The following is a 16,311-nucleotide window of genomic DNA, read 5'->3' on the forward strand; positions in this document are numbered from 1 at the left end:
CCCTCCCTCTCCAGTCTCTACTGCTCTCCCCAATTTCTTCTGGAAACCTCCGCGGCACGGGCGAAATGGGGCGACGGCGGCGATTCGCGCAGCTCGCCACCACCAGCGACGACGACGACGACGACGCCCCCGCCGCCGACGCGCCGCCCAAGGCGAAGCCCCCGCCGCCGCCCTCCTCCTCCTCAGGCCCCAAGAAGCCGAAGCAGCGCCGCCTCGCCTCCGCGGCGGCCGACGACGACGACGACGTCGAGGAGGACGACCTGGAGCTCGAGGAGGAGGAGGAGGACGAGAAGGATCTGGAGGAGATGCGGAGGAACGAGGAGGAGGAGCGGCGGGAGGAGACGCAGACCCGCCGCCGCCGCCGCCGCCGGGGCCGCAAGCCCAAGCGCCCCGCCGAGGAGAGCGAGGAGGAGGAGGAGGAGGAGGAGGAGGAGGAGGCCAAGGCGGAGGAGGCCCGCGAGGAGGAGAACACCGAGGCGGTCCCCATCGGGGAGCCCGTCAAGATCACCGGCAGGGGGAAGAAGCAGCGCAAGCATTACACCTCCTTCGAGTACGAGGGCAACACCTTCGAGCTCGTATGCCGCCTCCTCCCCCCCATTTTGGCTAGGGTTTTTAGGGTTTTTGATGATTTTCCCAAATTCTGATTTTTCTTTTTTCTTTTGCGGATTGATGATTGTTGTCGATTTGCAGGAGGACCCGGTGCTGCTCACGCCTGAGGATAGCAAGGAGAAACCTTATGTCGCCATCCTCAAGGTCTGTGATGAATCACTCCTGTTGCCGATCTGGACAATGTATCAAGGAATTGTTTTAGGCATTCAAATTATGTCATTTTGTCGCCATCACCAAAATCTGTGATTAATCACCCCTGTAACGTATTTGGACGATATTAGAACGTTGGAAAAATATGATGCAAAAAATCGTGTGTCAGATTTTCAGTTTTTTCTATGCTTGAACTTATAGCTAGTTTTCTTTGGTGCAATAGTTTGCGAACAACTGTTACTCCCCTATCAGTTTGAAATATTGATGTCAATCTTGAAAATGAACATCGTTCCAAAACTCTATGAGCATAAACCAGTGTTGATATGAATTTTAAATAGGAACTTAGATATAGATTTGGTTTTGGATGCACTTGTTTTTACCTCTCAATGTTGTTTCAATGATGGAACTTTGCTTAGATTTACTGATGCTAGTATTAGCTATGACCTGTATCAAGCAATTGCTCTATATTCTATGATTGAAATCATTGACTCATTGCCTACCTTTTGTTGTTGAGGAGGCAAAGTTACACAATCTTAGTTGTTTCTGTAATCTGTTCTCTCTTTCCAGAGTGAGTTATGAGAAATAACACTTCACTATAATCTTGGAACAGGATATAACAGAAACTGAGGGAAGCTTATCAGTAACTGGTCAGTGGTTTTATAGACCAGAAGAGGCTGACAAAAAGGGTGGGGGAAGCTGGAAAGCAAGTGACACGAGGGAGTTATTTTATAGTTTCCATATTGATGATGTGCCAGCAGAGTCAGTTATGCACAAGTGTGTAGTCCATTTCATTCCTCAACATAAGAAAATTCCCAGCCGGAAGGAACACCCTGGATTCATCGTCCAAAAGGTCTATGACACAGTTGCGAAGAAACTTTGGAACCTAACAGACAAAGATTATGAGGATAACAAGCAACATGAGATTGATCTTCTCGTTAAGAAAACAATAGACCGTATTGGACAGCTTTCTGATATTGAACCTGCAGATGCTCCTGGTGACAACAATGATCAGCTCTCAAACAAGCGAGGACTGCGGAAGAGACCTGTGCTTCCTATAGATGTTTCAAGAGATGATGCTTTAGCAGGCAAATCAGAGCAATTTGGAAAAGCAGAGACACCTGGAAGTGATAAGCTAAAGAATTATGCCACCCTTGTCAAGTATAAAGCTGTTACTGGTGATCAATATCGTGATAGGTGGCTTGATAAATTAGTGGATACTATTCCACTAACATCAAAGGAAAGTGCTGGGGCTTCTCATGCTGATCCTGGTGGTGCTACCAAAAGTTCAACTAATGGTTCATCTGCAAAGGAAGTAAGTTCTGGTGTAAGTTGTTTCTTTCCCTGTGATGGGAATGGTTGAAACTCTAAACTCCTCCATGTTGAATTGATCTTCCACTCTCTTAACCTTGTCTGGAATATGCCACATAGGAACGCTACAGTTAATTATCTTGGTAACATTAGGTTAAGTTATCATCTCACTTTCCAACAAGCTTATTCATCTATTTGGTGGTGATATGAAATTTTTATATGCGCTACAAATTTACTGTTATATTTAACATTAACACTTTTTTGGTTCTGAGTATCGGTAGTAAACCGCCTTTCCTTGTTCCTATGTTCTCTAGACAAGTGGCCTGGGATGACTACAAACAACAGGGTTCACTTGACAAGGCATTATTGGACTAGTGATTGCTTCGCTGCACTGCCAATACCGAATATTTTTTTGTTTGTGTCAAGCATTTTTCTTTCTGTGTTAATGTGCAAACATAAAGATTAAAAGTAAAACTCACAACATCTCATGGATGCTTAAATGAGCAAGCGTCAAGTCATACCATGTTACATCTATCACTGGTCAGTGTACTTTGTTTGCTAAGGCATACTAGTGATTGCCTCTCAGCACTGAAAAATACAGCATAGGGCTATTACGTTTGCAACGGTCAATCGGTCATTTATTAGTAGTCGTGTAAGCCTCTGGTTGAGAATGTTTAATTTGATAGAAGTAACATGATAACAGAATCACAAGGACCTGAAAGAAGCATGCTCACAGTTACATGGTCTCTGAACCGCATACGGGTTAAAAATCGGAAGAAGGGTTTTATTACTAAATGAATCACACACTTCATGTACTGAGCACAGAAGACAGTAATTTTTGTTAGTGTGGACTGTGATAACCATGTTTGTTGCTTTGGACAATTTTGCGATGCTAAATTTGTCACCTTGTTCTGTAAATTTATATTTATTAAGAAAGTGCCATTCATTGAAAATTATTTGTTAGACCTCTTATTTTTGGGATGGGCACATGTTTTTTTTTTCCTTCTTTTTATGTAATCTCTTGGCAACTTTGCATGTTCTTTTATTGTTGGGATTTATAAGAAGTATATGTTCACTAAAGCCTTCTATTTGTTTCATTGGTTCCCTGTGTTTTGTTGTTTTGTTTTCTTTATTTGCCTTCCCTCCTTAGATGGTTTCTGATTATCTGTTTTCAGGACAATGAAAAATCTTATTCACCTGATGTGATTGTTTCAATAATGGCCTCCTTAGAAAGATCTACTTATGAAGCTCTTGGTTCTGACTTCCAGAAGTATAACCAGAAATTGAGACAGTTACTGTTCAACATCAAGGTATGTCCTGCTGACAACTGCACAGTTCACTTATTAGTTTATATCTAGTCCTAGAAATCACCAGTTTCACAAGAATAATACTAGGTAATTTTCTTATTGTTGTAACTCACATCACCATTAAACTTTCTCCTCCAGACTCTTAAGCTCAAATCTTTCTTTAGTCTGACATGTTGTTTTCTACTTATCATAATAGCAACCACTAAAATTTTGTGTCATTGTACTCTTAACGACATAAAGGTTTTTAACTCACCCAACCTTTACATCTCTGTGAATTATAATTTGATTGATAACCTAACATATTGCTGTTGTTTTTCATTTGCAGAATAGCCCTGTACTACGGAACCGGCTGATGAACAAGGAGCTTGATCCTCCAGTCCTGTTAACAATGTCTCCTGACGAACTAAAGGTGTAACCATCTTTCAAGAATTTTGCATTCTTTCAATTCAAAATGTACTTTACAGTTCGTTTCTTGTATGAAGCTGCATCAAAACAAAAACCAAACTAGTAACCTAAAACCAAAAAAAGGGGGTAATTTGGTTTGGTCTTCGGATTATTTTTACGCACTCCCCGTGGCTATGATTGTATCCATGGTTCTAGTGCCTTAGCCTAGTTGGTAGGAGTATAGAACATATTGGTTATAACTGTAGTTAATACAATGCATTTCTAGTTTTCTACACTAAATTCAAATAGGAGGCATGTCTGGTGCAAAACCAATTTGGTTCAAGCACCAATAAATGTTGAGCATTGCTTTTTTAAGAGAGTATAAAATGTATTTTTGAACATAATGTATATTAGAATGGAGGACGAGAATGTAATTGACTAAAGTTTGGTTTTCCGGAAGATTCTCTTTTAGTGGGTTGCTCACTTCAACCTGATATTCCTCCTTCTGTAACAGCCACCTGTTATTTCAATGAACTTCTTTAATATATTCTCTTTGCTATAATTATGATGTGTTCCTCATTTAACTTAAATATCTTTCTGTTCCATTCTTATCTAAATTCTAATTGTTGTTGCTGAACATTTTAGGTTGGCTTGACTGCAGCAGAGAGAACATCTGAACCTGAAGAATCAAGGAAGTTGCAGGTACTGTACATCATTTGTATTATATTCAGTAATTGTAGTTACGCAAGGGAAGAGTGAAGAATGTTCATCATGATAACTGAATTTTCACATAGAGTTATTACTTTACGGTTCTCTGAGTTTGGTGTTTGTTTTATCTAGATGACTGATGCACGATGTGTAAGATGTGCAGAAAAGGAAGTAGGTGTATCTGATATTATTCATGCTGGTCATGGAGATCGCTATCAGGTATGTAAATGTTCCTTTCCTTTACTTTCAATCCTTGGTCCTTTTTTTTTACTCAGGAGATATTTGGTTTTTTTTTTAATTTTCTGGTCATACATATTGGTATTTTCAATATTGCGTGTTTGTTAAGAACCTAACAGTAACATAAACACTTTACACCTACTAAATGTTTTTTTAAGCAACCCTTTGGAACTTTAAACCCACGATGAAATCAACTTGATTGGTAGGCTTTCAGATTTCAGATTTTGTTTGTAGTCAACCGTGATTCTTGAATATGCTTTTTGGAGATTCTTTAGGGTCAATAGCTATCAATAAAAAGAAAACCAGATGCTTTTTTGGGTTAGTTAGTGGCTAATTTACATTTGGTATTGGTCCCGTTCTTGTTATTTTTAATGGGATCCATACACTTTTTAAGTAAAATCCACCATCCACTACCAACTTGAGTACATCAAGAGCAAATGCACGTTGGAAAAAGCAGTGCCAATCGAGCTCTTCTAGCCTATGATCATGCCCTTCGAGCTAACCAATGTTTGGATCTTGAGGAAGGCCAAGGAAAGGTCTCCTACAGCCGCCAGGTCGGTCTCTGACAGAAGGTGGTGGCATCTAGAAGAGAGAACGAGGTCGTTAACGTAGGTGGCGATAGGACCTTGAGGCTAGCGAGGCTAGTGGCCAGCGGCAAGATCTTAAGGGTGTGTAACGTGCTGAAGGAAAGTTTTCAACGGTGGAGATGGCCTAGGATGTCATTGATAGATCTTGTAGGACAACACAGGATGGAGTGGGAGGTCGTTGGTAGTGGCTTAGATGTCCAAGTGGAGCTTGTGAGGGCATGGTAGTGAACAGGTGGTGGTGGGTGATTAACGAGGGGAAAAAAGAAGACATGCATTCCCATGTATAAGCCAATTTAGGCCTGGAGTTCAATGAATTGGACCTATGCTCTTCAAGTTATGGTATGTTTCTATGGAAATGGGCCAACAATTCAATTCTTACCTAACTTGTCTTCCAAATGCCCGAAATGAATTAGGCCTAATTTCATTCATCAGATTTGGCCCTAATTCCTTGAACAAAACGGAGCATTACAAATTGTCCATACCAAACATAGTTGAAGTGTATGAAATAACAATATGGTCTTGTAGTTTATGAAGTACAAAAACATCTCACACAAAGCCTATTGCTAAATTTCTATCCACGATTGTTGACAAGCCCCATGGTAGTCTTTCCAAATTGTGGCTTGCCATAATAACTCGTCACACCGCTCTTCTTGTTGAGGCAGCCTAAGACTGCGCCCCACACCCTGCTTAGTGCACATGAAGATAACTTGCGTGAATTTGAGATTTTTTGTTTTTTGCTAAACAAAATTTTGTGTTGTTACATCTTGATAAAAACTAACAAGCCATTCCCAAGCATTTGAGAAAAGCTAGTGGGGATTTAAAAACGTTGCATGCACAACTTGACAATCGTAACATCTCTTGTTTTCTTTTGTTAAAGAGTACTTTGTAAAGCATGTTCTAGTAGCATAAAAATACCTTATATTTAATGGTATTTTAACTTGCACACTATTTTATTAGTGGTGATGATGTTGTAATTAGCAAGTGGATCATGCATAGACTTTATTGAATACAATCCATTTTGATGCAACTAGAATGTAAATTTGTCCCTCTTCCATTACTTGCACAGTTACCAATCTAGTAAATAGATGGTCCCAAGCTACATATCTTATCCACTGGAGTCCTAGAAAGGACCATCTGGGTGATAGTGTCTTGTTTTCTTCGCACTATATTAGATATATTAGATGCGGAGTATTGTGGCTTAATAAGAGTAAGTAGCACCCAAGCAAATATCTTTCCAAACTCACCTATTACAATGTAAGACCTCTATCTCCTACTACCTCTGTCCCATAAAAATAGAATTTCTACAGAATTAAGGATAGATTAGGAGGATACACAAATGACCATAATAACCTTGTTTAATAAACACACTACATGCATACATTCTATAGATAAACTTTGATTAAAAGGAAGGAAGACTACAAGGCAACATACTTTGATGTAATTAATTTGTTGGGTCCCACATTGGTAGAAATACATTTTTTATAGGACAAAGGTTCAAGGGTAGAAATTCATTTTTTATGGGATGGAGGTAGTAGATATTTTGTTCTTAAGAAATCTTGCCACATCCCATTTTCTTTTTGGACCTTTGTTTTGGCTTAGCTTTATTAGCTTTCCGGTCACAAAAACTTGTTTTAGACTTTTACATGGTCCTTAAAAGAAACATGTTATGGATATACATGGTCTTCAAAATGGAACTAAAATCTAATTTCCAGTGCAAAACATTTGTAAAACCGAGAAAACTAGAATATTATGGAAGTAAAATTTTTTAGGCAAGTCTACACATGATTTTCTTACACAATCCAAATATTTTTAAAAACATCGATTTTCAAAATTTTGAAGTTTTGACTTAAGCCATGTTCAAATGACATGTTCTCGTGATAGTAGGGATTAGCATCTAGTTTGTGTGTTGAGATGAATCCCACAAATTGTATTGGAAGTTCAAAATATAAAATGTAGTTAATAATTAATTATACTCAAATCAATACTTACAAATGATTTATATGGGGCCAATTGGATATGTATAGTCATATGCAAAGATGCAGTACTTTTATATAGGAGTCCTACAAACAACATATCCTTGCATATTTGTAGAACCTGCCATTATCCCCAACTCTATTTCAAATAATTACTCCCTCCGTCCCATAAAAAACCAACCTAGTACTGGATATGACACATCCTAGTACAACGAATCTGGACATGTAGTCCTAGATTCACATCCAGATTCGTTGTACTAGAATATGTCACATCCAGTCCTAGATTCACTTTTTTTGGGACGGAGGGAGTAGACCATAAGCTTTTTGAGCCTTTTTTTTCTTTTGTAGTTTATCAGGTTGAGGACTTTCAAGCTGCAGGTCCAAGGGTAGAGTCCACATAAGCAAAAAAGCAATACTCCCACTTGTCTTTTAGCTTATTAGTGCAACAACAGCTTATAACTTCAGTTAGCCTAATGGAAAAATTGCTTGTTTGTTTGGGCTAGAGTTTTTATTTCATATAGCTAATAAGCCCAAAGGAGGCATGAATAGATTGTAAAAAGTTTCCTTAATAATGTTTTCTTATTGATGTCAAGGTCCTGGATACCCGAACCCCCTTAACCACTCTGTTGGCAAACAATGCTCCATTTAGCGCACCTATATTTCAAAGGAGAAGAACATCACTTTGCTCAGAAAACCTGGACTTGAAATATTGCAGCTTGCAAACCTCTCTAGGTATTTTGAGGGAGAAGATCATGAACATTGGAAGACTACTGAGTGTGGAGTTTATTAGGACTTGTCTGCACTTTCAATTGCTAAGTTTTTCCTCAAAGTGCTATTCTACCCTGTCGAATCGGTATTGTTTAATTTCCTATTGTGCATTGGTATGCCCAAACATCTTAATGCGAATGAACCAATTCCTTTGGTGAATGGTTGATTGTATTGATCTTTAATGAGTTCGTCTTTGCTAAAGCAAAATAACCAACTTTGGTGAAAATTTATTTCCAACCTGGAGAGTTGCTCGAGTGGGCATAACAGAAGTTTTATGTCCACATGTATCATATTGTTAGCATATTATAGGATGTGGATAGACCGTCACCCACCACAAGAGGTGGCACAATCTTTCTATCTGTCGTACCTTCATAGCTCTTGATATCAAAATTGTGAGCATTTCAACAACTCTATTGAGAAGGATGTGCGACATACTTCTCCATGTGGGACCCCTTTTTAGTTACGGGTTAATATCCAACTACTTTAAATGCAGACATTACCCTCAACGAAAGTCCTCAATCCGAGTGTGCCATATTAGTCAGAACCCTTTTATCCTCATTAAGTGTTAAGAGATATGACCATTTGACCTTGTCAAGTCTCTTTAAAAATCAAATTTTGATATTACTCCATTTGACACTTGGTTGATGCATATCGGAGTCAAACATGCCATTTGACACATAACTTTCCAAAATTGTCCATTCATCACAAGTGTTGTTGTTGATATGTTTTTTTTTTCATCTTATCTTTTTATTAGTACTGTTATGGTGCCAAATTAAAACTTAATAAAGGAAACACATTTATGAAATCCTCAAATAGGGCCATCATCAAGTCCCTTTGTTAGTACTGTTATGGTACCAAAGTTAGGAGTTAATAAAAAAACACATTTATGGAATTCCTCAAATAGGGTCATCATCAAGTCCCATATGAGTTCTTGAAACACACCCATGTTAGGTGCCCTGTTTTGTTCCATTTGGAAGATTCCTTCCCTAACTTCTCTACTCATATCATTCTCAACCTAGGATGTTTTGGGATATGTAATACAGCTATGTTTCCATCATGAAAAGTAGTTTATATGCTTGAAGAAACCAAACCATGCTTCATTCTAATTAATGATGTGTTTTTCAACTATTCATCTTCCATTATGACCCCTTCCTCTTGCTTGAGAACTTATGTTATTCCCATTATTGCTTTTCATGCTTCTCAATGTATCTACTCTTAACAAATGAGCAATTTAACCACTTATCAGAGATATTTCTGAAGTTTTATGTCATCTTAGACAAATTCTAGACTTGTTTCTCAAAGACATCTTATATCAGCCGAGCTCCACAGCTGCTCCTGTCCACCCCTGTGTCGCGTCCCACGCACAGTAACTATGTCGTGGAACACCCAAGCCGTTGGGCGCCTAGGCACCCTCACCTCTCGAGCTTATATTGTGTTGGGCTCCTGACTACCCCCGTGTTGTGGTGCCACACGCGGCCTGCGGCCCCATGCCAGTTCACAAGCTTCGCGGGAGGCAACAAGAGTAGCTTAAAAGCACCTAGTTACCAAAGTAGAGGAAAAGAATTGAACATGCCAAGAGTACTCAATCAAAGCGAGATCTAGGGGGCTTGTCCTTGTTTGGCTTGTTTTGCTCCTGCGAGACGACTCAACTAGTTTTAGCAATTACATGTGTAGCTCGGGAGGTAGATAAAGGGTTCTCCCCCATAAAGATTGTACTAGAAGTATCAAATGAAGGAAGGGCTAAAACAAGGCAAATATTTAAAATTGGGTAAACAAATGAGCAATCCGTGAGAATAGCAAGCAATTGATTATTAAGTAGATGACGTCTAAGGCATGGTTCTGCTTAAATGAATGGCTTGTTCATAAATCCACTCACTTGGTGACACATCCAGTTCTTTTTTCAAAACAATCCAAAAAAGATAGTGCAATGTCTCTATTGATAGAGTAGTAAAAACATTAGAAGTCTACAAACCTGGGAGGCTATAGCCAGGAAAAAGAAAAAAGACAGCCACACCACGAGTCTACAACCAGATCCCGTTATTAAGAGCAAAGCATGAACACGACATCCCTAAGGAATGGATCTTCTCGGCCATTCATAGTGTCTTCATCACCTGCGCTAGGAAGCCAGGATGGAATTCCATTAGGAAGAGGAAAGATCACGCAACAATGCTGCAGAAGGAAAGCAACGCCTGTAAGCGTCGTCATTGCTGGCCCAAAGAGGTTGGGCTTGTGCCTGTGATCTTTTTGCCCACCTGTGTCGAGGTTGCTTGCTGGAATTAGTAGCCACCCATAATTGAACACCTTCGGTGCGCGGCCTTCACGACAGCGCCTTGTCGTCGGTCATCCATCAAGTAGGAGCTCGACATCCGACACGCTCCAAATCCATCCTCATAGTTGGGTTAGAGAGGAAGAGAGAGAGAGAGAATGGATCCCTTCTCCCCCACCCTAGCCTACTAACATGGCCATTTTCTGGCGGCAAGGTGATGCTAATAGAGTGTTGGTAGGATCACTTCTGAAACTTCGCCTTCATTTCTTCCTTGAATTATTCAATTGTTCTTGTCAATGGCCCGGTGATCACAAGGTCATCTACATAGACCCCAACGAGCAGAGCAGAGCTGCCATTGTTGTGTGGGTACAAGGTGTGCCAATGCTTGCTCTAGTCGAAGTCGTGTTGCTTCAGAGTGCGATCAAGCTTCGCGTTCCAGACTCTTGGCGCTTGTCGCAGGCCATAAAGAGCCTTGCGTAGGCGGAGGACCTTGCCTTGTTCTTTGGCAATGACAAAACTAGGGGGTTGCTTCACATACACCTTCTCTGCCAAATCTCCATTAAGAAAGGCATACTACACGTCCATGTGATGGACATGCCACTCTTCCTAGGCAACGAGTGCGAACAGGAGACGAATTGGCTCCATTCGCGTGACGGGCACAAACAACACGTTGAAATCAATCATGGGTTGTTGAACGTATCGTCTGATGACGGGACGAACTTTGTGTTTGATCACCTTCGCGGCCTCCAATTTATAGACCCATTTGAGTCCAAATGGGCGATGGCCATGTAGGAGATCAAGAAGCTCCCAAGTCCCATTGTGATTTACCACGTCCATCTCTTCTTGTATCACATTGCGCCGTGCCTCGTCACATTCTGCTTTCAGCGAACGAGCGCGGTTCGCCAGGTCCAGCAAGAAGCAAGGACACCTTCTCGAGCACCTGTTGTGCAAGCCCTGGTGCCGGAACATTCTCCTCGACCAAGTTGTCAACGGTACGGTAGCGGACAAGGGTGTCAAAGTGCGCTGCGTCAATCCTCTCGTCGTGTGAGGTGACACGAACTTTGTCAGGGTAGCGCTTGGACTTGGTGCCAGCGTGGCATGGTTTGCAGGTGAAGTCTCCTGCAATTGCACTGGGGACGTTGATGGGGTCCCTGTGCCTCCCCCAAACCAGGCATAGGATGCTTGGTGGTGTTCTCAACATGGTACTCGATGGCGAAATCACTGCTTGGTGGCACACTTGTGCCGCTTCTTGTCGTTTGATCCCACCCGTGGCTCTCGTCAAAGATGACATTTCAAGTGAGGCATACACGCGTATCCTTGGATCAAGGACACGATACGCCTTCGTCCCTTCTTCGTAGCCGATGAAGAAGTCGGGTATGCTGCGCTCGTCGAGCTTGCATGCATCGTTTAGCTCCTTCACAAACACCAGGCACTCGAAGGTGCGCTGGAAGTTGACAGTCCGCTTCTTACCGTGCTTTGCTTCACATGGCATATTGCCGATAAGGCTCTTGGTTGGCATGTGATTGAGGAAGACAGTCGTGCTGACAGCCTTCCCCCAAAACTCAATAGACATTCCCATCTGCTTGAGTATTCCGCACGCCATGGACACCACCGTCTGATTCCACTGCTCGACCACGTCATTTTGCTGCGCGACATAGGGCGTGGACAAGTGATGCTGGATCCCCTCATCAGTGTAGCAGGCAGTGAACTCAAGCCACTTGAACTCGTGACCGTTGTCTGTGTGGATCATGCAACTTGCGCCTAGTGTACAAGAGCAACGCGCATGACGCCATCAAAAAGATTCATGTGGCAGTCGAGACTCGTAGCACACACAACTTGCGCCTGCAACAAGTCTCGACTGCCACAATCTTTTTAGAAGCAGGCGCATTGCTCTTGGCTACTAGAGTGTCCCACATGTATTATGTGGCATTGTAGACCAGTAGCAAGAAATGACGCTAGTTGCTTAGCATATCCGACGTGATGGGTCCACAGATGTCGCCATGGACGGGATCGAGCGGCTCCTGAGCGCGGTACTTGGTTGCCTTGGGAAAGCGGCATGTCGGTGCTTGGTGATGACGCACGTGTCGCACAGTTGTTTGACATGCTCTAGTCGAGGCAGGCCATGCACGAGCTCCTGTCAACCCATCTTCTCTAGTGAGCTGAAGTGGATGTGCTCGAAGCGCTCGTGATAGCGCCAGGCAACATCATCGTGTCATGCAGCCATACAAATCGGTTGAACAACCTCGAGGCAGAGGACATACTGGTGGTTTTGTCCCCGCTTGATCTTGAAAAGGAGGTGACGGCGTCGGTCCCAGATGCACAGGATGCCACCCTCAACTAGCACATGCGTCTCGCTTTCATCAAGCTAGCCGACGCTGATGATTGAGCTCTTGAGGCGCGGAATGTAGTAGATGTTGCTGAGAACCTTGTGCTCGCCATTCTTGCCGATAAAGATGATGTTACCGGCACCTTGATGTCAACAATGGAGCCATCACCAAATTTGGCAGTGCCAGTGACGCTTCGGTTGAGCTCGGCAAAAACATCACGACAGCTCGTCATGTGGTTGGTCACCCCCATGTCAAGGTACCATGCCTCCTTGTCCTTGAGTCTACGGCTCCTAGGCTCATCTGCATGAGCGATTCAACGAGGGAGACAAGAGATGGCACGACAACGGGGTTGTCGTTGAGCTCGCAAGCTTGGGCCATCAACAATGTGGTGCCGTCGTCTTCATGCTCACATGCCCGCGAGAACAGCAAGACGGAACAACAAGACGTCGTCATTGTTGTCACCTTAGGCTAGGTAAGCGGCTTCTTTCTTGGATCGATGGGAATCCTTGGCCCAATGGCCAAGAAGGACAATTGCAATCTATTTGGTATTGTATCCTGATCGCCATCCTCCTTCTAGCCGCCTCCGTCGTTGCCAGTGCCTCCTTTCTTGCGGTGGGAGCGAGGTCGCCAGCGAGCTCTGCCTTGCGATTGCTTTGAGGATCCCTCCCCCTTCTATCGCTCCTTCTGCCACGCGAGCCACTGCTCCTCCATGAGGAAGAGCTGGCCTCCAGCTGGAGTAGTTGTCGGCGATGAATTTGGCTGTCGTTCCTCCACCTTGAGACGCCCAATGACGTCATCGATGGTGAGTGTCGAAAGATCCAACAAGGTCTCAATCGACACTGTATTTGGGAGAATCACTCTGGGACGACGTGCAGGAACTTCCCGATGATGTTTCTGCTCCTCGATCCGTTCTAGTGTCCAAAGCTGAGACACTAGGCTTGTGAGCCACAGGGCGAAGTAGTCGATCGATTCTCCATCATAGAATGAGATGGATTCATGTTCCCAGCGCGCCGATGTGAATCACTTTGATGGCATCCCAGACGTCCTTCACGGATTCATTGGTGGCTCGTTGCAGTCACCATACTCCACCGCGTCCCAAAGGTCGCTGGCTTGCAGCATCACCTTCATCAACAGCGACCACTCGATGTAGTTAGTTCGCGTGAGGGTGGGGAAAGCAGCAGCGCCGCCAACCTCCCTGACAGTCCGCTGCACAACAATCTCTAGAACAGTAGCGCCTCGACCTCGTCCTTGCTGTGCTTTTGGCGATAGCGAGTGACAGCGGCCTCAGTGTTGTGGCGACCTAGAAGCATTGGCTCCCACATCTGGTACTTCATCTCTCTCACACTCCTTTCATCAAGCTCTGATACCAATTGTTGGTAGGATCACTTCTGAACTACACTTTAGTCTAGCTGAACTGAATCTGAAATATGAGCTGAAAAGCTTACTAATGCAAGAAGGGTACATGTCCTTTTATAGGACTTTTAAGTCGTGCTACAGTAACCAGCATGATGTTCAGACGGCTGTTTGCATATAAAGTAAAATCTAAATTTGCTCCAGCATGATGTTCAGACGGCTGTTTGCAGATAAAGTAAAATCTAAATTTGCTACAGTAACTGGCATACTTCCTAAGGAACCAGTTGACTGCAGCCCGCAAGGATTATACTAACAAAGAGGACTAGCGTCTGGATCGGAGCCCGCATCAGCCCCGCCTTAGGCCACCGTCGCATGAATATTTTGTTTGAAAAACATCGATCAAACGTGTGCATTGGAGACTGAAGATGCCCTAAAGACAAGTAGAAAAAGAAAAGAGTTAGTACTTCAGTAGTTGGATTGATTTTACATCCATATGTTTTTATTATATATTGACCAAAATGTTGCTTTTATATTGTTTTGCCTCTGCAATGCCTTCCCTTTTAGTTTTTCTTTAAATCCACACTCGAACTGCCTCATTTATTTGTTTCTGAATATGTGCTATCCATTACCAAAGCCTATGGATCTGCTGCAGATTCTAAGTGAATATTTAATGTGTTAAAGAGACACTGGCTATAATTAATGTGCTGATGGTGTTCAATGTATATACTCTTTATATGAAGTAATGATTGACCTTGGACTCGCCTCCTATTGCAGAGGATTAGTCTGAACACTTGCTAGATGGAAATTTGTGGGCCTTTGGTACTTGAATCTTTAAATTTTGGTGTTACCGTGCTTCGGCAGATATCTGATTTCTGAAGTGTGAACATCTAGTAAACTGACCCTTATTTTCTGTCGTACAGTAATGCTGAAACTACCTTCTTGTTTGGCCCAGCTTTCTCACAAGATTTCTCTTTGATTTCAGCTCGAATGTAACGCCTGTGGACACTCGTGGTTCTCGTCCAGAGATGCCATCACAACCCTGACAGTGGATACTCCAACAAGTGCTGGTGGGAGCGTGGGCACGGCACCATGGGCAACAGCCAAGTTCGATGTCATGGAGAAGCAGCTCACGAGCCCACGGGATCATCAGCCGGACAAGCCGTTGGCCGATGCTCTCCACAAGAGCGCGGCACCGTACATGCCCACGCTGGAGAAGCAGAAATCGTTCGGCAAGCACAAGCCAGACGAGCCCTCGTCGGCGCCAGCAGCTGGCCACGAGTAGATCAGACGGTCCACACGCACTACACCTCTCGTCAGAACTAGTAGCTAGCTAGACACGATTAGAAGAGCACGCGCACCCACGGTTCGCATCGTCATTAGGGAGTTTCAGAGATTACGTGTACAGATGTAATTGTGTTTTGTATGTCGTGTACTACCATCTGAGGGAGGCTGAGCAGATCAGACAAACTCTAGGTTGGCATCCTCCTGTCGCCTCTAATCGTGTGTTTTAACTTGCATCACTGTCAATGCATTTCAGTGCTGTGGACGCAGCCGGTACTCCTGTACATCGTGAGGGTGTCAATGGATCGTTTTTGGCTACTGCTCATGTTTTGTGTGTGTACTTCCCATCAATTCTGCTCGAGCTGTATCTGTTTGTACCCAAATGATACGGGCATCAGGAGTATGCAACCCAACTATGACCAATAAAAAAAATTCCCTGCCCAAGCAGCTTATGTCTAGAATTTTGCATGCCAAATGGGACAACAAAATGATACTCTGTCCCAAAATAACCTTATTTACAGCCCTATAGAAATTTTTAAAACAATTTTTCTATAAAAATTTTTTAAGCACCGTTTAATAATTTGGGAAGGATGCCCATAAAAAAGAAGAAAGTGAACTCGGCCTTAAACCATCATCACTCTTGTGGTTATGTGGTATGCTGTTGTGCCCCTTTTTTCTAAAGAAAAAGAGGGCAAAAACTGTCTCGTACTCCCTCTGTATTCATAAAAGAAGTCGTTTAGAACAATGTTTAAGTCAAACCTTGGAAATATAAATCATGAATAACTCTCAAGTTATTAAGTTTGAAAATGTAAAAATTATATGAATAGATTTGTCTTGAAAAACATTTCCATAAAAGTATACATATCACTTTTCAATAAATATTTTTTATAGAAATAAGAAGTCAAAGTTGTGTTTTGAAAACCGTGTCGCTGTCCAAAACGACTTTCTTTATGAGTACGGAGAGAGTATATACAAGACTTGATCAGAGATACGAGATCATCATTAACAACGAGTGGCCAATGAGAAGCATTCCAGTCACTTCACTTTGGCTAT

General features: G+C 42.7%; 1 protein-coding gene across 3 annotated transcripts; it reads left to right on the top strand.

Moving 5' to 3' along the window:
• The first annotated feature begins 12 nt into the window (after positions 1-12).
• Positions 13-15,542, top strand: LOC127773794 (uncharacterized). Of its 3 annotated transcripts, none has more exons than XM_052299988.1 (8): positions 13-575; positions 691-753; positions 1,370-2,083; positions 3,243-3,377; positions 3,700-3,783; positions 4,404-4,460; positions 4,630-4,685; positions 14,960-15,108. In XM_052299988.1, exons 1-7 carry the CDS (start codon positions 66-68, stop codon positions 4,639-4,641), a joined length of 1,575 nt encoding a protein of 524 aa, XP_052155948.1. In that variant the 5' UTR covers positions 13-65; the 3' UTR covers positions 4,642-4,685; positions 14,960-15,108. The 3 variants fall into 3 exon arrangements, with proteins under 3 accessions (XP_052155948.1, XP_052155933.1, XP_052155939.1); XM_052299973.1 differs by having other exon boundaries at positions 14-575; positions 4,599-4,685; positions 14,960-15,542; XM_052299979.1 differs by having other exon boundaries at positions 15-575; positions 1,370-2,071; positions 4,599-4,685; positions 14,960-15,542.
• Positions 15,543-16,311: the final 769 nt, after the last annotated feature.

This window comes from Oryza glaberrima, chromosome 1 (genome assembly GCF_000147395.1).
Source record: "Oryza glaberrima chromosome 1, OglaRS2, whole genome shotgun sequence".
Classification (NCBI taxonomy): domain Eukaryota; kingdom Viridiplantae; phylum Streptophyta; class Magnoliopsida; order Poales; family Poaceae; genus Oryza; species Oryza glaberrima.

Excerpts from the sequence above, each read along its gene's own strand:
- LOC127773794 (XM_052299973.1), top strand. The coding sequence starts at position 66 with ATGGGGCGACGGCGGCGATTCGCGCAGCTCGCCACCACCAGCGACGAC. Across the intron at positions 576-690 it reads AGGGCAACACCTTCGAGCTC|GAGGACCCGGTGCTGCTCAC; the intron begins GTATGCCGCCTC and ends GTCGATTTGCAG. Across the intron at positions 4,461-4,598 it reads AAGAATCAAGGAAGTTGCAG|ATGACTGATGCACGATGTGT; the intron begins GTACTGTACATC and ends TGTTTTATCTAG.